The sequence below is a fragment of the Mya arenaria genome, chromosome 6, assembly GCF_026914265.1.
Source record: "Mya arenaria isolate MELC-2E11 chromosome 6, ASM2691426v1".
NCBI classification, from domain to species: Eukaryota; Metazoa; Mollusca; class Bivalvia; order Myida; family Myidae; genus Mya; species Mya arenaria.
The window spans coordinates 78163195-78188881 of record NC_069127.1 but is presented as its reverse complement, the minus strand read 5'-3'; the positions used below and the strand labels follow the sequence as shown (position 1 = coordinate 78188881).

Genomic DNA, 25687 nt, shown 5'->3' with positions numbered 1-25687 from the left:
GCAAACGGAACTGCTGATTGTCGATTCGTTGTTGTTGAACGAGGGCCGAGATTTTACAAAATGGCAGGCTCCGGTGTTGTTGAACGATGCCCAGAGTTTTTGAAAAATGACTGACTTCGGACGCTTTGTAAATTGTGCAGATATGTCACAAGACAAAAATAACAATGCACTGCTATGATTGTAAAATACTCAACACATACAATAAGAAATTGAAGGAAAAACAATTTGTTATAGTTGGCTACTTACCAGATATATTTTGTGGTTTGTAGAAGAGTTAGCCCGGATTGAAGCTGGCGACGATTCCTCCGCGATATTTTAGTCGAACATTCAAAATGAATTGTATATAAATCACTTATGATAACAAACGTTTCTCGACGTTAATTTTTTTAATTTCCATACGTTTATTTTAATGAAATAACAAAATAGCACGCCCGACACTTCACATTCATGGACTACTTTTATTACCCGGTACTGCACAATTTGACAGAGGGGTGAGCGCAAGACTGTGCTAAGTGCATTCTTTATTGCTTTACACTTAGCACAGTCTTGCGCTCACCCCTCTGACAATATGTAAAAGCATAAATTACTACGAGATAGGATAAATCATTTTTAATACCTTCATTTGACCAAAATGCAAATAATCGAGTTTCAGACTCGCACAATAAATGATTTATTAAGACACATCACACATAATAATTGAACTATGCATGTGGAAAACATGATAGATATGGAACTTCTTTCAGCGCGGCATTCTACCTGAATCAAGGGGTCCGCGAAAAAAAGTGTAACTCTGAAATATGGTATCAAACATGACTCCAGAGAGTTTGCCTAAAGGCAACTCAAAAATCAGGAAACAAGCAAACCTCTCTACTGCTAAATATCTCACCATGCTTTACATCATTGCCCTTACAATACAATGTAATCAGGTTGCAGTCAATCTAGAAAATAAAGAGATGTCTGGCACAGAGAATGTCCTGTCAGCTATCACCCCAATGTAGTAATGACCATAGCTGATCTGACCACGCTGGTAATGCAACATTAAACACTGGAGATGTCTACGAATCCAAGAGGTTACACGGCACAGACAGACCACAAAAGAGGATGCCAGGCACAGATAAGCTCCAAGTTGGATGATGATCTTGGCCAAATCTCCATTTGTTGTTTGCATTTTTGTGTGGGATAATGACAATCAAGGATTTTTCAAATTTTTTGTTCATTCATTTTAAGTATATTGATTCTGACGAATGCATCAACAAATACCAAATTTTCACAACCTACAAACAAGAGGCCCATGAGGGCCTATGCTCTACTGGCATGGCTCTTGTGATAATTTTCAATCCAGAGCATGTATGTATGGGTAATAGGTAACAAACATATAGTTCACATTTTGTGTTTGGGTAAGCTGAAAACATTGCACATTCAACATCTGAGGACAGAAAGTGTTGTAAGCAGATTAGTTGCATGAAATATTTATTATGTGCCAAGTAAAGGTCATCTGATGAAAAAAATAAAATAAAGGGCCGTAACTCCTAAATGACAAAAGCGATTTCCATGGCTATCGAACTTGATCAAGATATTATGGTCACAATCATGTATGTAAAGTTTGGTGAGGATTGGACACATACTTTTCAAGAATTAGATTGGAAACATATATTTTTGAAGTATTTTTGGCAAAAAAGGGCCGTAACTCCTAAATGACTAAAGCGATTTCCATGACTATCGAACTTGATCAAGATATTATGGTCACAAACATGTGTTTAAAGTTTGGTGAGGATTGGACAAACGGTTTTCAAGAATTAGATCGGAAACAATCTTCGGGACGTACGTACGTACAGACAGACAGACGTACGTACGGACAAGGGCAACCCTATATGCCGCCACTTTGTGGGAGCATAAAAATTGCTTTCAAAACTCTACTCATGGTCAAAATTTCATTTCTGTAGCTTTAAAAATAAAAAAAGTTGGATCAAAACATCAAAGTCAAGGTCATCCGAGGACAACATTGATGCTCGTTTTCAAAAATGTTCACATGGTCAAAATTTCATTGCTGTAGCTTTAAAAATAAACAAGTAGGTCAAAAGGGTTTCGGCCAGCTTTGGCTCCAGGGGCTTCGCTCATGTAGACTTGGCTAAAAATAGACTTAGCTAAAAATGGCATTTTTTTAAAACTTTCAAGGCCCATAATCTAGGCATACATGGGTGGATCTGGCTGGTTTTCGAAAGGAACCAAGCTCTGGTGGATACTACTCTAAATACTGTACAAGTTTCATCGAGATACAATCAAAACTGAAGACTGTATCGTGTTCACAAGCAATTGTTTACAGACGGATGCACGGATGCACATACAACGTACACATTACCACCGCATAAGCTCTTCTGGCCTTTGGCAGGTAAAGCTAAAAATAGAGCGGGCTACCTCAGCCTGCATATACATAGATACTATGATCAAGGCTGTCATGTTGATCTTAGTTATCACTCTACAAATGTTCAAGCCAAAATGATTGTCATTGGGAACATGTAAACTAAGTTTTATGTAAAATCTAGAATACTTTCTACCTTATAAATCATTGGCAGCTTAAAAGCTTTTGCATAATGAAGATTTTTTGGTATTACAATTGAACTTTATTGCTATCTTCTCATTTTTTGTTGTTGTTGTTAAGCAAACATCCCAACTTGTTGCGAGTCTTATATTGACAAAGTTTTACCAATGAATTTCATATACACTGGAGTAGCTCCCCTTAGGCTCTATATAGCCATGGACATGCACATAATCTTTTAGAATGTATCAATAGTTATCCTAGAAATGTCAAGAAACCTCCAGAGTGCTTTCTGAAATAAAACTTATCCTCTGGGATCATTTCCCTAAAGCCCCAGCAGGCGAGTCCTCCACATCAAGATGGGTCTACCTACAGCCTGATAAAACATTTCAATGCTTACATAATACATAATGCATAGCAAAAGCTCCTAAACCTGGAGATTAATATTATGATTTCAAGCCAAATCATCCTGTTCAACAAGGATTATTCTTATATGCGCAATAAAAATGAAATAGTGCAGATTTCGCCATGGAAATAAAGTGCAAAACATCATACACCCACACCATGGCGTGTTCAATGCAACAGATGTAATAAAATGTCAATAGATATTCGTAATCTAGCTGTTACTGCTCAAACACGAATCCGACAGACAGGAATACCCATTTATCTTTTCTGTAATCAGACATCCAATTTAAGGATTAAAACAGCAATATTACACTATATGTGATTTTGTGCTTGACACTTAACAAATAACTGAGAACATTATTATAATCAGTTTCACTTTCATTTGAAAAATTTGTTTTCAGGATTCTATATTACTTGTGGCTTGTTTCATATGTGCCTGTTTTCCTGATTTTGTAAAAAATGATATACCCAAATTGCAGAACAGTTGTAATTTACATGCACAGCTGTTCACAAATATGTGCAAATATAATCCACTCATTACCAAAGTATTGTGTTTCACAAAACGCACATAATTTTTTGTGTATAAGAGATTAATACAACAGTGTATAGTACAATTTTGACTGCGAGCTGTGACCTTTTGGACAAGTTGACTGTTACATCCTTTAAAAGGTAAATTTTGTCCATTTAGAGTGGCCTTTTCAGAGTTACTTACCTTAAAGAATAAACCTTCTTATCAAACTGCTTAACACAGTAGAAAGTTAGGTAAGATATATAATGCAGTAGGTAACGTGAAGGGCTGTAATTCAAAAGGTTGCGAGTACGAATCTGTTCAGGTTCAGATTTTTTATTGTTTTTTTTTTTGCCCTTTGCATTTTTGATAATTCCAATTAATTTCACAACAAATGTTTTATTCTAAACATATTTTCTGTAGAACTAATATATCCAATTCTTTAGCTGAAACTGACTTATATCATATATCCATAAATCAAAATACATGTACCTACATAACCACCTCATGTGTGTGTGGTTTTTTTTTAAACTTATAGTAGAGTATAACCTTAAGTATGGCATTATTCGACAGAGGCCGGTTCCCGTGTTCATCATCATAAAGATAGGCCAACCATAAGCAGCCATCGCAAACTTCATGTAGTGGATCACCTAAGGATGAAATATGTAAATGTTTGATATAAGGTCATACCAGATGGATTCTAGTTACAATGCCTTTTTTGTCACAATTTGTTTGCCTTTTTCTTCTCTGACGATAAATATACAATCAATTTGGTATGGCCTAATATATTAACTTGCAATAAAGGGTGACAACCCTGAGAAGAATTTTACTTTTGTCATTTGTAGCAAAACATTTGTTTCAATTTCTTTCCCACAAGCTTATTTGTTCTTGTATATATTTAAACATGGCAAAATAAATAGATTAGCTGAACCATGTCCTTCACTAAAGATGACAAATGTTCCCTTATTGCAAGAGTTGCAATCAATCATATTTCTAAAATTGAAAGAAGCAACACTAAACAATTACGATGTTTGGCATAATAATTTTTTGTTTCTTTAGAATAATGCATATGAATCATTATTGTGAGCATAAAAACAATTGAGAAGAAAGAAAACCTTGTTGTATTCTTGAAGGACCTCCGGCTGGCCTAGCTGTAGAAACTGTGTTCGCGGTGTGACAGGAATACCAGATAGATATCTGTGCACATCATTCTCATCCTGAAAAGTATTTACATCATGAACAATATTTACATCCTGAAAGATATATTTAAGGATCAAATTTGTTAACTAGAATGCCATGGTAGAACTGGCAATCCCCAATGTTATCTTAAAAAAAAGTAGTTCAACTGTAAAAATAAAAATAAAAGTGCTGGTCAATTATAGCATAATGAAATAACCAATAAGTAATGGGACCTTGCATATCCAGGATGAGGAATCACATGAAATCAAAGGGGTTCCCACATGGGTCAACACGGGTCACAATCCATGTAAACAAACAAGTATGGTAAGACTTTGTATTTTCTGCTTTTACACATGTGAAATGTTTTAGATTTACTAGTATTTTAATGATGCAATCCTTGGCCAAAATTTCAGCTTGACGAAATTTTGTAGAATAATAAAACACTGAAATTTTGGCCAAGGATTGCATCATTAAAAAACAAGCAAATCTAAAATATTTTTATATTAAGATGGAAGAAGACTTTAGTTACTGTGAAATCATTAATGTTCGTGGGCATGAAATTTCGTGGTTTGCCGGAAAAAAACAATTTCGTGGGTACTTAAATTCGTGGATTTTCATTTTTGAAAAAAAAAATCGAAGATGCGATCGTCCTAGATCGTCTGCATAATATCCACGCGCTGGCCCGTGATTTCCGTCTTCTATGACACTCGCTAATGTGGTACGACATGCCAATTAGTGCATATACCCATGTCACTTATCGATTTAATTGGGAATAAAGGTAATAAAAGAAGATGTACCCTGATCATAAATACAGATAGGGGAAGCAATTTAATGCTAATTAAGAATTTTGCAAACTGTGAAAACACCGAAAAGGTGCGTATATTGTCACGTTCGGTGCTTAGTAATCTTCAATGTACTAGTAATCGATTAATTATTTCATTAAATAAAAAAATCGAGTACAGACACTCATCATGCACATCTTGTAAACTTGGAGGTTTTCATTAACAGCACACGTGCTTATAACTGTCATTTGCTGCATAAAACACATTTAATTGATTTGGTTCATTATTTGTTAAAGGCAGTAATAATATATTAACAGAATAATGATCGTAAGTTATACAGTGAGACAGGTTTTAACACACTATACTGCGACCTCTGTAAATAATATACTAGAGTATGAACGTAACAAGGCAATTGAAAAAGTGAATAAAGGGTTTATATTTCGTGGGATCTTGAATTCGTGGATCACCTAACCCACGAAAACCACGAACATTAATGCCCCACGAACATTAATGATTTCACAGTATCTTTTATTAACTAGTGTGAAAGTAATAAGTTGCTTTAGAGATACAAAAACAAGCAAAGACAGAGTGTCCCTGAAAGGTTTCTTTAAAAAAGCCTTCAACTATAGGAATTCAACAACTTGGAAATAATGGCAGACACAAATACCGGTAGATCGATGTAAATTGAATTCACAGAGAAAACAATGTTTTACAACACTGAAAATCAGGATCATTATTCTCTTCAGACTCATACCCACAACATTGAGAGTTGTATAACCATGAAGTGAATAATCACCAAATTTAACAACAATATACGGCAGTGATGCCTTGGGATTACAAAATCCTAGACCGCTAAAACTGTATCAATAAATTATAATGATTTCATAAACATCTTGTAGACAATTTCTGTCCATATCAATCTATTGTGCTATACCGAGGAGACCGTAAACAAGCTAATAAACCAGTGTAAGTAAGAAAACCAGACACAAAAACAGTTAATCAATTTTACTACATAATTATGATTTAGAATATAATCTATGTTCCCAGGTGTATTTCCATCTTACTGAGCTATATTAAAGGGAAAAGGATGACACTTTATTCCCTGTAATTACTAAAGAACCTGTCATACAACTGGGTTCTTTAATGAAACCAGTGTAATGCACCGATACACAGGATAAGACTTTCCTGGGTTTTAACCAGTACTCCAAATTCGCCAGTTCTACCCTCTTATGCTGAGCACCAGGCAAGGAAGACACTGATACCATATTACAACATATTTTTATATGACGCAGTTAGGGATTGAACCCTGGAATAGAGGCTGATGTTCTACCAGTAACTTATCAGAGAAGTAAAAATTGCATGCAAAGAATGTACAGAATTTATTTATCTATTTAAAGGGTTCATGAGCTTAGTCTAGAAATATGGACTGCATAGAAGAAAGGTCATTGTTTTACTTTCTATTTCATTCATGGCTATACTAATGTCTCCTCTTCAGAAAAGATCATCTGACCATAAAAAATTAAAACAATTCATTGATTTAACAACATTTTTATCTATACACTTTCATCAATAAGCTCATAAAATAATTTCTTTTTATCCTGTAATTAACCTGGTTGATGGTGAACTGTTGTCTTAAACTTTGGTAGCGCCGCAACAACACAAGACCAGCGACAACGTCTGATGGCACCACATCCAGGTCCCGAAAAAACTCCGTAAACAGCTGAGCAATTTCTGACATTGAATTCTGAAAAAAGAAACAGATTTGAATTAATTCACCATACAGGAGAAACAGACAGCCTTTACTCCCTTTGGGATACAATTGAGTTTTCAAGGGCCTAAGGGAAAAACAGATGTATTTCCATATACTAATAGTAGGAGGTACGTCTTTTGTCACTGAAACCTGGTTTTGTATAGTTTGACTTTGATTCTTAGATGCTCCAGCATTTCTTACACAAAATCTCACAGAATATTTTACCCTCCCTGTTTCTCAATATATTTCAACCTCGTTAATCCGAACACAGTTTATCCCAAGTCAAATGAGTTAAACACAATAATGCATAAAAATTAAAAAAAATCTGGCATCTATCAAGTGTAACCTATAGATAATGCCCCTTTACAGGGATAACAAAAAACAACATGAATTATTTAGTAGTCTAAAAGAAACAAGAAACGCCGCAATGCGACGAAAACCAGGTTTTCAATGATTGACAGAAGAACTTCAGCCTGTGTCTGTGTTTCTTCTTTTAGTAACAGTGACCTTGACCCTAGGGACCCCAAACGCAATCCCATGAAAGGTCTCCATAAACTCTTCCTTTATACCAAGTTGGGTCAAGATATGTCAACCCTAACTAAAGTTATTCAGTTTCAATCGTTTTTCTATTTTTAGTAACAGTGACCTTGACCCTAGGGACCCCAAACGCAATCCCATGAAAGGTCTCCATAAACTCTTCCTTTATACCAAGTTGGGTCAAGATATGTCATCCCTAACTACAGTTACTCAGTTTCAACCGTTTTTCTATTTTTAGTAATAGTGACCTTGACCTTGACCCTTGGGACCACAAACGCAATCCCATGAAAGGTCTCCATAAACTCTTCCTTTATACCAAGTTGGGTCAAGATATGTCAACCCTAACTAAAGTTATTCAGTTTCAACCGTTTTTCTATTTTTAGTAACAGTGACCTTGACCCTAGGGACCCCAAACGCAATCCCATGAAAGGTCTCCATAAATTCTTCCTTTATACCAAGTTGGGTCAAGATATGTCATCCCTAACTACAGTTACTCAGTTTTAACCGTTTTTCTATTTTTAGTAACAGTGACCTTGACCTTGACCCTTGGGACCACAAACGCAATCCCATGAAAGGTCTCCATAAATTCTTCCTTTATACCAAGTTGGGTCAAGATATATCAACCCTAACTAAAGTTATTTAGTTTCAACCATTTTTCTATTTTTAGTAAAAGTGACCTTGACCCTGACCCTAGGGACCCCAAACGCAATCCCATTAAAGGTCTCCATAAACTCTTCCTTTATACCAAGTTGGGTCAAGATATGTCAACCCTAACTAAAGTTATTCAGTTTCAGTCTGACGCCACCCGGCCCTCCAGCCGCCTGCCCATGCAACGCCGTTCGTCATTCTAATAACCAGGTTTCACTTTGTGAAAACCTGGTTAACAAGTATGTAAATTGTATTAATTTCAATCATAGCATCTTTTATTTTGTCTTAATAACATTATAAAAATGTCAAAAATACTTTGTATTGCCAAGAGCTAAGATTATTATTCCACAAAACTGAGTTCTAGTTACAATATAAAGGTTTATTACAAGAACATTTCACATTCCTATCACATTCCTCAATTATTTCTTGGATACACTCATGATACTGGTTGTTAAACAATAAATTAAGCTGTTTTAATGAACAAATCACAGGTTTCAGCCCCCTTATAAGCACTGCATCATTCTGAGAATTTAGGACATACCAGAAAATAAGCCTGTCTAACCAATAATTACGAAACACCATTATACCATAATTGGAAATTATTTAAGAGACACTAAAAGGCACCTGATAAGAATTGTCTATTAATGGAGAAACAACTTTTCCCAGCCTTGATTTCTGGGAATTGATTTTATTTGGGCATGCTTATGAATAATTTTACTCCTGGGAGATCATGGTTTAGAAGCCATGTTTACAAGGCTGTTTCTTTTCAATCAATTTCAAACGCGAAAATCATATAACTATCTTGTAAATCAGATTTCCTTCAAAAAAAAAGAAATTCTGACTACACAAGCAACAAATCTTCACACAGAAGCACATCAGCCTCAGTCTGGTGTCCCAGCTCGCCACATCTAAAGTATGTTACAATGACCAACCTTGTTTCTGCCCTTCCTCTCCATGCAGCAGCACACGGTCCTAAATGGCCACATGTACAGTAGGTTAATGTAACTATAACCAACCTTGTTCCTGCCCTTCCTCTCCATGCAGCAGCATGCAGTCCCAACTGGCCACATGTTCAGTATGTTACTATAACCAACCTTGTTTCTGCCCTTCCTCTCCATGCAGCAGCACGCAGTCCTTAATGGCCACATGTACAGCAGGTTAATGTTACTATAACCAACCTTGTTCCTGCCCTTCCTCTCCATGCAGCAGCATGCAGTCCCAACTGGCCACATGTTCAGTATGTTACTATAACCAACCTTGTTCCTGCCCTTCCTCTCCATGCAGCAGCATGCGGTCCCAACTGGCCACACGTACAGTATGTTACTATAACCAACCTTGTTCCTGCCCTTCCTCTCCATGCAGCAGCATGCAGTCCCAACTGGCCACATGTTCAGTATGTTACTATAACCAACCTTGTTCCTGCCCTTCCTCTCCATGCAGCAGCATGCAGTCCCAACTGGCCACATGTTCAGTATGTTACTATAACCAACCTTGTTCCTGCCCTTCCTCTCCATGCAGCAGCACGTGGTCCTTTATGGCCACATGTACAGCAGGTTAATGTTACTATAACCAACCTTGTTTCTGCCCTTCCTCTCCACACAGCAGCACATCAGCCCAAGTCTGCGGTCCCAGCTCTCCTCATAAGCCCGCATCGCCTTCCTGAAATAGCCAATATATGTTCATATTATCATTTTTTTTACTTTTATTTCATTTCAACCCTCAGCTTACCCTGGTAATCCTACAATAACAAGTAGTTTACAATGCTAAGCGCATGCCAAAAGGAGGGTGAAATTTCATTAAAATGAAACAATATATGCTACTCTCATGGATAAACATGCAAACATTCTTCTTGTATTTTTTTTTATCACAATTCCCATGAGCTTAATTTATGAATATTTCGTTAGCTTTTACATTTAAATTACAATGCAAGTATGGCAGCAACATCACATTTTGTGCATTTAAAATTTTCCATGAAAAGCACTATATTCAGCACATTAAAAGAAAACGTGGACTGCATTCACTATCGAACACTTCTGTTGACCTGTCTGAATTGGGAAATAAACAACAGCAATAAAATCTAAACAAATAAAAAACAGCTTTGATTAAATCAGTTTTATTACAGCAAATTCAATTTATACAAACATTCCATTGGAAATCTACTGAGAACATCCATGTCAACAGTTATAGTCCGTCTAGTGCAATCCATACACCTAGTCAGAATTTTCCCCGATTCTTATGTTTTTCTACTTACTCTTTTGGATATCACAAAATCAATGGTATTCAAGGTTTCCAAAAAATTGTAGTATATACACATTCATATTTATTCATATGATTTGTACATTATCATGATTGACAGTGTAGAATGAGAAGAAAGCTAACAACAAACAATTCCTATCAACAATGACAGAACATTTAAACCTCCAGTGCCAAAGAACACTCAGAGGAACACTATTCCATACAATAGTCTTATAATTCTGAACTCCAGGCAGTTGGATGACAGCTTTATTTTCCCATCATCGCCTTGATGGATATAACATGTGAGCTTCGTAATTAGTTATCCTTCAAGGAAAACTGTAAATGACATGAAATGCAAGACACAAACATAAGCCAAGCTAGATCTTGTCCATGGCAAGGTTTCATCATGGATTCTGAACATTGTCTTGGTTATAAGAACCAAAGTTATGACCACCCATTGAAATCCTTCAATTGCTAAAAGAGATATGGTGCAGTTAACATAAAATGCAAGGCTCAAAGCCTGGTCCTAGTACCATGACTTGACCTTGCTCCACGCAATATTTCAACATTGGTCCTCCACATCAACTTGACGAGTAGAACTTGTTACCAGAATTTTATTGAAATCCATGAACGAGCATAGCAAATAACAAGCAGATACATAATGTCTCAAAGAAAGTATTATAACCTTGACCATGACCCTGGGTAGTATATTACAACCTTGACCATGACCCTGGGTAGTACCAGCTGAATATATGACCCAAGTTACAAAAAAAATCTTTAGTAGTCTTCAATGGATATGGGAAATATGAGGCAAACACAAACTGATAGGCTCAAGCCCTTGATCTAGTATTTTGACCTTGACCTGAATCAAGCCAGGTTGAAGCACTGGTTCTGTAACCCAAATTTCATCAAATGTTCTTCAATGCATGAGGGAGATATTATAATAATAAATTATGTAGTGGGCACAAAAAGCTGATAAAAGGCAAATATGGACAATGAAAAGGCTTTTAATAATCCTCTTTGTCGATTGTAGCATGGTGTGACAAAACACAGATACTTTTACTCATACATTATAATTATGTAATTTTTCAGGTCTGAATCTGTGTAGGTCTGACACATTTATAAAATATGATACTACTTTATATGTTGCAAATTCAATTTTTAAAGCACTAAATGATCAAATCAATCAATTGAATTTCAAATCAGTGCAACTGCTAAAATGGTATTGTGACAGCAGTGATTTGTTTACTAATGGACAAGTGTATTGTGTTGAGATTATTTGCAAACAGTAGTTCCATTATAATGCCTCTGACATAGGTCAAAGAGAGGGCATACACTATTTCTATTGCTTGGAGGGCATGTCAGTGGTCATTAGATCTATAGGACCTTGGTATGTCCCAGGAGCACTGAACAAGCCAAATAGAATACTGCATAAATAATCAAATTTCTCAGAATCTAGATATGCCAAAACACAATTATGAAAATTGGTTCTGTTTCTAAACAAATGGATTAAATGGATTCTTGGAAATCAGACAAAAAAGAGGAATCAATTAGAGAGTTAAAGAAATGAAAGAGTAATCAAATTTCCCACAAACATCAATTAGTGAGCACTATTTTTGCAGGAAAAGACCAAAGTAGCTGTTTAGTAGAGGCTGTCTATCATTGTACATATTTTCAAATATTTATATGAAAAACTACAGAATCAAGTCTAGTAGTCGAAAGGTTAAAAATAAACCCCGTTCAATTATCGTGGTATACTTTTGTATCTACATGCAATTAATCTGCATTTAGTAACTCTGAAGGGAAATACAAATCCAATAAATTCTATACAGAAAATGTTATTCCAATTAATACAATTCATAAAGAACAATACGAGTATATTGCAACATACACAGATATATATCCACATCAATACATATTTGTAAAGCAAGTCTATGCATGCATATATGGTCAAATATTAAGTAAATAATTATACAAAGTAATGAAACAAAGAAAATTGACCACAGGAAGTTATATAAGGATTCATTCAGACTCACTCATGGCTACTTATTTCGGTGTAAATAATGATATATGAGCAGAAGTGTTTACTTAGGATTACAGTCAAACCCCACTGGCTCGAACTTGCATGGATGGAAATCATCGTTTGCTCGAACTGAATGAAAGAACCAGCTGAAGGTAAACATTCCCACTTGGCTCAAATTTTTTGAGGCTCGAGTTCGAGCCAACGAGTCTCAACTGTATTACTAATACTTCCAAACCAACAGTGCAAGAAATGTATAATTTGGTGAATACTGCATGTTTACAATATAGAAAGAACTGTTTAAATAAACTTACAGTTGAAATGAAAATCTGTTTTGTTCTATATCCTAAAACTAGGCAACAAATGTTGTTCTAAAAATATATTAAATTGGTTCCTTAGATGATTATTAACTTAAATATTTCAGCAAGAGTTATGGGACTTTCTACTACAAAAGTAAGTCCAGTATTATAATAGTGATCATGTTCATTAAGATTGATATGTTAATGCTTGTAATTAAGGTTTGAAGTCATGGTCAACATTCAAGCTTTTGAGTGACCACAGTGACACCAGGGCTACAACACTACATCAACCTTCTTTTTAAAAAGAGACAATCAACCTTCTTTTGAAAAAGAGACACCAATTCTTTTTTTTCTTTTTTTTTAAAACAACAACTTTTCTTCAAATCTGTAAACTTTCATTTATCTATATGTTTCAGGCTGAGAAATATACAGTTCTTCCTAGTGGAAGTTTAGAAACACTTTCAGGAGAGCAATATCCTCCTTGTGAAGTAAGGGAGTTAACTGGTGGTCATAAACTGGAAGAAGAGTTACCTTTTCATACTCTGAATCAAATACGTTTGCAGGCCGCTTCTGAAGAGAGAGGATAAACAGCCAAACTAAACAAAAACAAAAAAACAAAGCAAATACTTGAGCCTTGCAGCATAGAAACATTTACATGAAAGAACAGTGGAATCTACATATATATACTACATGAACAAGCAACATTATACACATTTATAGAACTTGAACCTGATTCCCAATTGTATTAAAGTAACTGTGATATGTGTAGATCATATAATGATGACGAGAATTGTCTAATATTGAATGCACATGCAAAGACATGCAACAGTCAATCATTCCAGTGTTAGTTCATGAATACAGCATCAACCGGTACCTGTTAATGTTATATGTGACAAAAAATGTACATATTAGCAGTCGTTCCCTTGCCCTGTTGTACAACTTACGGCACAAAAAAACAAGTGAACAATAAATTGACATTTTATGATCTTGGCTATATCTATGATAGCTATTATATGTATGATTTAATTCTAAAACATCTTTGAACTTGTGAGTAATAAATGCATACATAATAACTATTTGTTAATTTCTTTTCTCTTTCTGAAAACCTATTATTATATTGCATGTTATTCTAGTTTAAAAGCGTTTATTTTACAACAATTGTAAAACAAGTTATTACAACATTATACGTTGTTATTTATCACTCTCGTCAGCACGATGTTACGCGAGAGTGTGGTCTTGTGTTATCTGGAAACCTGAGAACAGGAGGAAACCCACTTGTCCGGCTTGGTGACCACAAACCAAACTCACATGCACCCAAGCCGGGAATTGAAACCCAGGTGTCCCCTAGGTGAGAAGCTAAAGCACTAGCCACTGCGCTACCCAGCCAACTCGAAGGTTAGTAAAGTAGGTACAAGTGTAAACAGGTGGTTTCTTTAATTAGTTATCAGTAAGTTGTTGTTACTACTGATGTTCCAGAAGAAAAAGTAATTTTTGTGACATGCATAGTCTGTTTGGTAAGCTAATCCACATAAGTGTATTTTAAAGCAGGAAATAAAGTTATTTAAGTATAGCTTTCTGTTTATGGTTATTGCTTAATTCGAGGCTTTTATGAAATGAAATGTTGAAGCCCTAAGCACAACCAGGCAAACGTTTAATTTTCAGAGACATCTCCAAATGAATGATAAAATATTAAAAGCTGTACTCTCACAGAATTACCGTTTTGACAACTTTTTTATTTTTTGTCTTGGAATGAGCAAATTGTTGCATAACTATCTGCAAACCAGTAATATAAGATTGCTGACAAAAGATCAGATCGCAGATTTTCACATTTCTGTTCAAAAATTAATGTTTTATTGCTTAAACCATTAGTAACAGTTTAAGAACAAGAGCTGTCACAGAGACAGCGCGCTTGACTTTTCCGCCCCTTTTCATTGTAAGGATTGAAAAGTTTTGGCGAAACATGCATGGATCACTGTTAGATTAGATTTCAATGCAATACATGGTGTGTTGAGATATTAACATAAATGTGGTTCCATGCAAAATTTTAACGAGAATTTCTAAGTCTAATAATAAAGGGCCATTATTTGCAAAAAACAGTTATCTAACTTGGTTATTCAATTAAGTTGGGTGGTTGAATACCATTGTATAAAGTCTCAATGCAATACATCAAGTAGTTGCTGAGATATTATCCTATGTGTGCTAACATGCAAGACCTTAACCAGAATTTCTAAGTCACATAATAAAGGGGCAAAATTTATATATTATAAAAAAGATAGAGTTATCTTACTTGATTAATTAGAAGGTTAAATAGATGGGAGCCTGTGTGTAAAGTTTCAATGCAATACATGATGTATTCGCTGAGGTATTGACTATATATGTCGAATAAAAAAGGGGCCATTATTTTAATTTAATGCAAACTGGAGTTATCTTACTTAATTATTTAAGTAGATTGGTGGTTGAGTTCCCAGGGTTGTCAATAAGTTTTTGTTGAACCGACTGAAACAGAAAAGTAGGCGGTCAGCTAGGGGAGTCCGTGGGTATGCCCCCCCCCCCCCCCCCCCTGGAAAATTTTCAATTTCAGCGCTTCATTTCCTGCATTCTGGGGCATTTTGGGAGTTTTTAATTAACCCTTTACTTCATAGATACGCAATTTTAGTTATCTATCCATAGCTTCATAGATACGGAGATCCACATTTTATCGATAGCTTCATAGATACATACTCGTTATGTAGGGGCATTTATTTTCATATCTGTTGCTTGTTTATTTGCTATACATTCATTTCCATGAAGTATAAACATCGATAAATACAATGCACTAAAAAAACAATACTATGTTACTATTTTAAGAATTTTGGAAAATCGCGAAATAAGGTCATTGGTATCAAAGATGCGTAAAACGTTGACTGTGCAGGTATGTGGGCATTCCTGTCTCATTTTCCTCGAATTTACACAATGCAGTAAGTTATAATTAACTACCAATAATACAACTTTATTTTATTGATCACGCGCCTGACATTACAGGTCATGGTTCAGAATCGTGTCAAAATGTTGGCAATGTTGATAAACAAAAAATCGTCTACTGCGTCAACAAATACGTCGAATTGTAAGATAATGATTCAGATTATCGGAAAATTTTAAACCAGTCAAGGCGATGCTCTAAATATCGAAAAGAGATGTTATAGGCGAAAAGGGCCGTTTTAAGCGGTAAGGAACATTTATTACCAAAAAGACTCGCGATCAATTTTTTTTTCTTCCGAATTTGAACCGGCCCAAACTCCATTTGAACCGTCCATTTCGGCCAGCGGCCGGTTCTTATTGACAACCCTGAGTACCATTGTATAAAGTCTCAATGCAATCCATCAAGTAATTGCTGAGATAACCTATGTGTGCTTACATGCAAAACCTTAACCAGAATTTCTAAGTCAAATAATAAAGGCCCATAATTTGCATTATATTCAAAAAATTGTTATCTGGGAATACATATCTAATGTTTCAATGCAATACATGATATATTTGCTGAGATATTGACTTAAATGTGTTTACATGCAAAACCTTAACCAGAATTTCTAAGTTGAATATTAAAGGACAATTATTTTGCATTAAATGCAAACTAGAGTTATCTTACTTGGATAATTAAGTAAATTGGATGGTTGACTACCATTGTATAAAGTCCCAATGCAATACCTCAAGTAGCTGCTGAGATATTAACCTATGTGTGCTTACACGCAAAACCTTAACCAGAATTTCTAAGTCGAATAATAAAGGGCAATTATTTGCATCAAATGCAAACTAGAGTAATCTAACTTGGTTAATTTAGTAAGTTGGATGGTTGAGTACCATTGTATCAAGTATCAATGCAATACCTCAAGTAGTTGCTGAGATATTAACCTATGTGTGCTTACACGCAAAACCTTAACCAGAATTTCTAAGTCGAATAATAAAGGCCTATTATTTGCATTATATTCAAATAACTGTTATCTTACTTCATTAATTTAGTATGTAATATAGGTGGGAATACATATCCAAAGTTTCAATGCAATAACTGATGTATTTACTGAGATAATGACTTAAAGGTGCTTACATGCAAAACCTTAACCAAGGTGTGACGCCAACGCCAACGCTGACGCCAGGGTGAGTAGGATAGCTCTCCTTATTCTTTGAATGGTCAAGCTAAAAATGCATAAAACATCAGGTTTTTTTTATTTAAATAAGAAAATCTGTGATTTAGTTTTTTGTCAGCAGTCTTATATAACTGGTTTCCATGGATTTTCACAAATTTTGGCTCGTTACAAGACAAAAAATAAAACATTTACAAAACGTTCAATCTGTGAGAGTGCAGCTTTAATGGTTGATATCATTTTTATTCAGTAACAAGACACACCCCTTTAAAACAAGTGTTTTCGCCCCTACCACTGAGATATGTACCGTCATAAATTGAAGTAATACGACTACACACAGGTACAATGTTTTGACATTTCAACATGTCTACAGTCTTTGTCATTGAAATAAGCTTTGAATAAAAATTTACTAAACCACATTAAAAATTGTGTTGTGTTATCTACATAGAATTTAGCTCTTGTGCTATGTGATTCATACAAAGTATTAAAAGTTAGTTATAAAACAAAACAAGGTAGAACAGCATTATGGCAAATGCTCACTACCTTATTACAGCACTGTCATAGACATTAGATGCTTATGCCAAAAAATTATCAGACAAGCTTAAATTTTGTTTCAAATTTAACTTGAACAACAAATATAAATTTGCAATTTCACCAATAACTTTGGCACGTAAAACATTGAACAATATCAAAATATTTTGAAAAATACCCCCATCCAATTGGTTCAAAAACAACTTCATCCATTACATTTTGAATGTGTTAGTCCTCAAAATGCTGCATAACTAGGTTTCAAACGCCTGCCCAGAAAAACACATTGCTCACATTGTGCCCATCAAGTTAGAACATGGTATAAAGAATAAGAGGTAAAAAAGGTCTAAAATGTTACTACTGACCAAAGGCCACCAAAAGGACAATGTTCAATAAATTCTTTCTACACATTTTAGCCATATACACATGCCTTACCTTAAATAATGATTAAAGTAGAAAATATCATAAGAGTACTTTGAAAGGTTTCCGGAAGGAGAAAGGCATGAAGATCTTTAGAAGACTGAAATTGAGATTATTTTTATAGGATTTTCTCCAAGAATTAGCTAAGCAATTGGATGATTTTTATGTCAAACCAGTACATGACAAGTGTCATTAATTTGCAGCTGATTTTGTTAGGCACATTTACAGGTAACAATGGATCAATTGTTCAGAACTTTAAAGATAACAGCTTTGCTAAAGCTGTGTTCACAATATTACATTTGAACCAACATTTACAGACATTTGGGTAAACATCAAGCTCTGCTTGAAAAAGTAGTTAAAAATTTATTACAATTAATGTTACGCTGGTTCACGTTTTGTTTGTTGAAATTCCTAACCTAGCCCCTTGTGTTACCATCGTTTTAAATGCGTCGGGTACCTGTTAGCCTCCGTTGGACAAGCATTCGGCTAAGTCCACCAACGCCAACGTCTCAGTCAACGTTTGCCAACGGAGTCCGACTTAGCCAAGCTATGTTTAACTTGATCAACATCGGTCCAAACGTCGTAGTGTGAATCCAGCTTAACATCATCATTGTCAAATTTTTAATCTTTTTTGCTCTTTTTTTTCATGCATACATTTATTATCTGCAGTATTCCTAGCAAGATTTGAGACCACTGTTTTAGCCATACTTGTTTTATTTATATGTATGAGCACATCAGAGAGCATTTCACGTTTGAAAGTTAACAATGAAAGTTAACAACAATGTTGTTCATCTGTTGTTCATCCTGTTGTTAACTTTAACAAAAAGTTTTGAACGATATGGCCATTATCACTTTAATTAGTCAATTCAGCACAAAAACAAATCTAAAATCAAACTTGCAGTACTTCGACATAACTTCTATTAAACCCAAAATCTCCACAAGCAATGTCAAACACTTATATGACAACTCCAGACAAGGCAATGCTGGGTTCCATATACTGTTTTTAAACTTACCAAAACCTTAAACACAAATTCAATCAATTTGAAAAAAACATCACATAACAATTACGTTTTTAAGTGAATTAAACAAAAATGAACAGAGGAACTGATTATCATAGAAATCAATCCATACAAAATGCAAGTATCTTACTAATAGCCTTTTTTGTACTAATATTGCAGGGGTAGAAAACTGTTTATTTATTCAAAAGCATGGTAAATACTCTACATACTGAAAAGGCAACTTAATGGGCACTGTAATGCATCTTTCCAACCATTTGAACATGTCCTGGACAGATTGGTACTTTGCAAATCTGACAAATTCTTTTTCTTTGATAAAAATCAACTCTATGATGAGTTCATATTTGAGAAAAGTATGATTTTTATATTGCCTGACATCAAAATATGCACCGCACCAACCTCTGTCGCCAGTTTCTGCGTGAGCCACCTGACCGCCGAGCCCGTCGGGTCTTGTCCCTCATACTCTCCTGGTAACGCTTGAACTTGACCCACTTCCTGCCCGCTGAGTCGTACGTACACCAGAGAAGAACGAACAGGATACAGATCATGAATGATTGGAAAACATTCAGGCCTGAAAACAGTTCACAGTTAATCACTTAAAAAATATTTTCTGAAAAAAAAATCTATTTGAGAATATTACTCAAAATATACATTTTTTAAAGAACTTTTCAGTAAACTCACTATTAGTACATTTTTACTTTGCTTAAAAAATAATGGTGTCAAAAAAAATAAAATGAATATACTGAAAGCTTTGGCTGCCAATTATTTTTCAGCAGATATCAACTTCTAAGCTTCACCTTGCCAATAACTATTTTGTTGTGAATTATATTTTACCAGCTACTCCATTTACTGCCAAAAAAAAAACTTGCTGCGCCTGGGAGAAGCTTAATGCCAGAAATACTAATTAGAATATAATGCAATGTTCTGTCTCAAAATATGCTTGTCAAAAATATGTACCAGATAATTATATTATAGAAAAAAAATATACAAAATAATAAGAAAAATAAATTTTAGCCTGACTGAGTCAGTATTCCAACTATAGGTGAGTGTGACTGAGTCAGTATTCCGACTATTGGTGAGTGTGACTGAGTGAGTATTCCGACTTTGGTAAGTGTGACTGAGTCAGTATTCTGACTATTGGTGAGTGTGACTGAGTGAGTATTCTGACTATTGGTGAGCGTGACTGAGTCAGTACTCCAACTATAGGTGAGTGTGACTGAGTGAGTATTCCGACTATAGGTGAGTGTGACTGAGTGAGTATTCCGACTATTGGTGAGTGTGACTGAGTGAGTATTCCGACTTTTGGTGAGTGTGACTGAGTGAGTATTTCAACTATTGGTGAGTGTGACTGAGTCAGTATTCCAACTATTGGTGAGTGTGACTGAGTGAGTATTCCGACTATTGGTGAGTGTGACTGAGTGAGTATTCCGACTATTGGTGAGTGTGACTGAGTCAGTATTCCAACTATTGGTGAGTGTGACTGAGTCAGTATTCCAACTAAAGGTGAGTGTGACTGAGTGAGTATTCCAACTATTGGTGAGTGTGACTGAGTGAGTATTCCGACTATAGGTGAGTGTGACTGAGTCAGTATTCCAACTATAGGTGAGTGTGACTGAGTCAGTATTCCAACTACCGGGTATTGGTGAGTGTGACTGAGTGAGTATTCCGACTATAGGTGAGTGTGACTGAGTCAGTATTCCAACTATTGGTGAGTGTGACTGAGTGAGTATTATGACTATAGGTGAGTGTGACTGAGTCAGTATTCCAACTATTGGTGAGTGTGACTGAGTGAGTATTCCAACTATTGGTGAGTGTGACTGAGTCAGTATTCCAACTATAGGTGAGTGTGACTGAGTCAGTATTCCAACTATTGGTGAGTGTGACTGAGTCAGTATTCCAACTATTGGTGAGTGTGACTGAGTCAGTATTCCAACTATAGGTGAGTGTGACTGAGTCGGTATTCCAACTATAGGTGAGTGTGACTGAGTGAGTATTCCGACTATTGGTGAGTGTGACTGAGTCAGTATTCCAACTATTGGTGAGTGTGACTGAGTCAGTATTCTGACTATTGGTGAGAGTGACTGAGTGAGTATTCTGACTATTGGTGAGAGTGACTGAGTGAGTATTCCGACTATTGGTGAGTGTGACTGAGTCAGTATTCCAACTAAAGGTGAGTGTGACTGAGTGAGTATTCCGACAATTGGTGAGTGTGACTGAGTCAGTCTTCCAACTATAGGTGAGTGTGACTGAGTCAGTATTCCAACTATAGGTGAGTGTGACTGAGTCAGTATTCCGACTATTGGTGAGAGTGACTGAGTCAGTATTCCGACTACTGGTGAGCGTGACTGAGTCAGTACTCCAACTATTGGTGAGTGTGACTGAGTGAGTATTCTGGCTATTAGTGAGTGTGACTGAGTGAGTATTCCAACTATTGGTGAGTGTGACTGAGTCAGTATTCCAACTATAGGTGAGTGTGACTGAGTGAGTATTCCAACCATAGGTGAATGTGACTTGAGTCAGTATTCCGACTATAGGTGAAAGTGACTGAGTCAGTATTCTGACTATTGGTGAGTGTGACTGAGTCAGTATTCTGACTATTGGTGAGTGTGACTGAGTGAGTATTCAGACTACTGGTGAGTGTGACTGAGTGAGTATTCCGACTATTGGTGAGTGTGACTGAGTGAGTATTCTGGCTATTAGTGAGTGTGACTGAGTGAGTATTCCGACTATTGGTGAGTGTGACTGAGTCAGTATTCCAACCATAGGTGAGTGTGACTTGAGTCAGTATTCCGACTATAGGTGAAAGTGACTGAGTGAGTATTCAGACTACTGGTGAGTGTGACTGAGTGAGTATTCCGACTACTGGTGAGTGTGACTGAGTCAGTATTCCGACTATTGGTGAGTGTGACTGAGTGAGTATTCCAACTATTGGTGAGTGTGACTGAGTCAGTATTCCAACCATAGGTGAGTGTGACTTGAGTCAGTATTCCGACTATAGGTGAAAGTGACTGAGTCAGTATTCTGACTATTGGTGAGTGTGACTGATTCAGTATTCCAACCATAGGTGAGTGTGACTTGAGTCAGTATTCCGACTATAGGTGAAAGTGACTGAGTCAGTATTCTGACTATTGGTGAGTGTGACTGAGTCAGTATTCCAACTATTGGTGAGTGTGACTGAGTGAGTATTCAGACTATTGGTGAGTGTGACTGAGTCAGTATTCCAACTATAGGTGAGTGTGACTGAGTCAGTATTCCGACTATTGGTGAGAGTGACTGAGTGAGTATTCCGACTACTGGTGAGCGTGACTGAGTCAGTACTCCAACTATTGGTGAGTGTGACTGAGTGAGTATTTCAACTACTGGTGAGTGTGACTGAGTCAGTACTCCAACTATTGGTGAGTGTGACTGAGTGAGTATTTCAACTATTGGTGAGTGTGACTGAGTCAGTATTCCGACTATTGGTGAGTGTGACTGAGTGAGTATTCCGACTTTTGGTGAGTGTGACTGAGTCAGTACTCCAACTATTGGTGAGTGTGACTGAGTGAGTATTCCAACTATTGGTGAGTGTGACTGAGTCAGTATTCCAACTATAGGAAAGTGTGACTGAGTGAGTATTCCAACCATAGGTGAGTGTGACTTGAGACAGTATTCCGACTATAGGTGAAAGTGACTGAGTCAGTATTCTGACTATTGGTGAGTGTGACTGAGTCAGTATTCCGACTATTGGTGAGTGTGACTGAGTGAGTATTCAGACTACTGGTGAGTGTGAATGAGTGAGTATTCAGACTATTGGTGAGCGTGAATGAGTGAGTATTCCGACTATTGGCAAGTGTGACTGAGTCAGTATTCTGACTATTGGTGAGCGTGACTGAGTCAGTATTCCGACTATTGGTGAGTGTGACTGAGTGAGTATTCCGACAATTGGTGAGTGTGACTGAGTCAGTCTTCCGACTATTGGTGAGTGTGACTGAGTCAGTATTCTGACCATTGGTGAGTGTGAGTCAGTATTCTAACTATTGGTGAGTGTGACTGAGTGTGTATTCCAACTATAGGTGAGTGTGACTGAGTCAGTATTCCGACTATAGGTGAAAGTGACTGAGTCAGTATTCCGACTATTGGTGAGTGTGACTGAGTGAGTATTCCGACAATTGGTGAGTGTGACTGAGTCAGTCTTCCGACTATTGGTGAGTGTGACTGAGTCAGTATTCTGACCATTGGTGAGTGTGAGTCAGTATTCTGACTATTGGTGAGTGTGACTGAGTGAGTATTCCAACCATAGGTGAGTGTGACTGAGTCAGTATTCCGACTATAGGTGAAAGTGACTGAGTCAGTATTTTGACTATTGGTGAGTGTGACTGAGTCAGTATTCCGACTATTGGTGAGTGTGACTGAGTGAGTATTCAGACTACTGGTGAGTGTGAATGAGTGAGTATTCAGACTATTGGTGAGCGTGAATGAGTGAGTATTCCGACTATTGGTGAGTGTGACTGAGGGAGTAATTTGATTATTGGTGAGCGTGACTGAGTCAGTATTCCGACTATTGGTGAGTGTGACTGAGGCAGTATTCCGACTATTGGTGAACGAGACTGAGTCAGTATTCTGACTATTGGTGAGTGTGACTGAGTCAGTATTCCGACTATTGGTGAGAGTGACTGAGTGAGTATTCCGACTACTGGTGAGCGTGACTGAGTCAGTACTCCAACTATTGGTGAGTGTGACTGAGTGAGTATTTCAACTACTGGTGAGTGTGACTGAGTCAGTACTCCAACTATTGGTGAGTGTGACTGAGTGAGTATTTCAACTATTGGTGAGTGTGACTGAGTCAGTATTCCGACTATTGGTGAGTGTGACTGAGTGAGTATTCCGACTTTTGGTGAGTGTGACTGAGTCAGTACTCCAACTATTGGTGAGTGTGACTGAGTGAGTATTCCAACTATTGGTGAGTGTGACTGAGTCAGTATTCCAACTATAGGAAAGTGTGACTGAGTGAGTATTCCAACCATAGGTGAGTGTGACTTGAGACAGTATTCCGACTATAGGTGAAAGTGACTGAGTCAGTATTCTGACTATTGGTGAGTGTGACTGAGTCAGTATTCCGACTATTGGTGAGTGTGACTGAGTGAGTATTCAGACTACTGGTGAGTGTGAATGAGTGAGTATTCAGACTATTGGTGAGCGTGAATGAGTGAGTATTCCGACTATTGCCAAGTGTGACTGAGTCAGTATTCTGACTATTGGTGAGCGTGACTGAGTCAGTATTCCGACTATTGGTGAGTGTGACTGAGTGAGTATTCCGACAATTGGTGAGTGTGACTGAGTCAGTCTTCCGACTATTGGTGAGTGTGACTGAGTCAGTATTCTGACCATTGGTGAGTGTGAGTCAGTATTCTAACTATTGGTGAGTGTGACTGAGTGTGTATTCCAACTATAGGTGAGTGTGACTGAGTCAGTATTCCGACTATAGGTGAAAGTGACTGAGTCAGTATTTCGACTATTGGTGAGTGTGACTGAGTGAGTATTCCAACTATAGGTGAGTGTGACTGAGTCAGTATTCCGACTATTGGTGAGTGTGACTGAGTGAGTATTCCGACAATTGGTGAGTGTGACTGAGTCAGTCTTCCGACTATTGGTGAGTGTGACTGAGTCAGTATTCTGACCATTGGTGAGTGTGAGTCAGTATTCTGACTATTGGTGAGTGTGACTGAGTGAGTATTCCAACCATAGGTGAGTGTGACTGAGTCAGTATTCCGACTATAGGTGAAAGTGACTGAGTCAGTATTTTGACTATTGGTGAGTGTGACTGAGTCAGTATTCCGACTATTGGTGAGTGTGACTGAGTGAGTATTCAGACTACTGGTGAGTGTGAATGAGTGAGTATTCAGACTATTAGTGAGCGTGAATGAGTGAGTATTCCGACTATTGGTGAGTGTGACTGAGGGAGTAATTTGATTATTGGTGAGCGTGACTGAGTCAGTATTCCGACTATTGGTGAGTGTGACTGAGGCAGTATTCCGACTATTGGTGAGTGTGACTGAGTGAGTATTCAGACTACTGGTGAGTGTGACTGAGTGAGTATTCAGACTATTGGTGAGCGTGAATGAGTGAGTATTCCGACTATAGGTGAGTGTGACTGAGTGAGTAATTTGATTATTGGTGAGCGTGACTGAGTCAGTATTCCGACTATTGGTGAGTGTGACTGAGTCAGTATTCCGACTATTGGTGAACCAGACTGAGTCAGTATTCTGACTATTGGTGAATGTGACTGAGTCAGTATTCCGACTATTGGTGAATGTGACTTAGTCAATAAGATGGCCAAAAGGACTCTTTGCTTAGTTTAATCATCATCGTCATCTCTTGTTAGTATTAGACATTACTCTCACTAGTTTAGCTTGTCAACCATCAAATATAAAGAAATAAAAGCAGTCTCTTATTAGCACTGGTCATTTTATTGTGAACTATTTCAACATATAACAGCAATGAGTTTTACATTAACGCTTTGTTGCAGATCATTATAAAAGACCCATAAGTAAGAAACTGTTTTTATTGTTTCAGACACACTGACAGCAATTTCCACACCCAGGTAAATACATTCCCATAACATACAGGATTACCTTCTCATCCAAAATAAGTGCTATGATTATTCATGCAATAGCGATTGTTGACGGATATATTTCTTGTAGTTCTGTAAGAAAACAACAATGCTAAC

The 25687-nt window shown here is 36.7% G+C and overlaps 1 protein-coding gene across 3 annotated transcripts in view; it reads right to left on the bottom strand.

The window, feature by feature from the left end:
- The window catches only part of LOC128237498 (diacylglycerol lipase-alpha-like), a 95015-nt gene that overhangs the window by 53217 nt on the left and 16111 nt on the right, over positions 1-25687 (bottom strand). The window contains exons 4-9 of one of the 3 annotated variants that reach the window (XM_052953080.1): positions 19381-19552; positions 13431-13469; positions 9920-10004; positions 7020-7154; positions 4565-4666; positions 3999-4099 (exon numbers count right to left, since the gene is read on the bottom strand). In XM_052953080.1, coding sequence (XP_052809040.1) covers positions 3999-4099; positions 4565-4666; positions 7020-7154; positions 9920-10004; positions 13431-13469; positions 19381-19552 — 634 coding nt within the window. Of the gene's footprint in view, positions 1-3998; positions 4100-4564; positions 4667-7019; positions 7155-9277; positions 9294-9919; positions 10005-13430; positions 13470-19380; positions 19553-25687 lie in introns of those variants that run through there. The other 2 variants (XM_052953081.1, XM_052953082.1) reach the window with 2 other exon arrangements.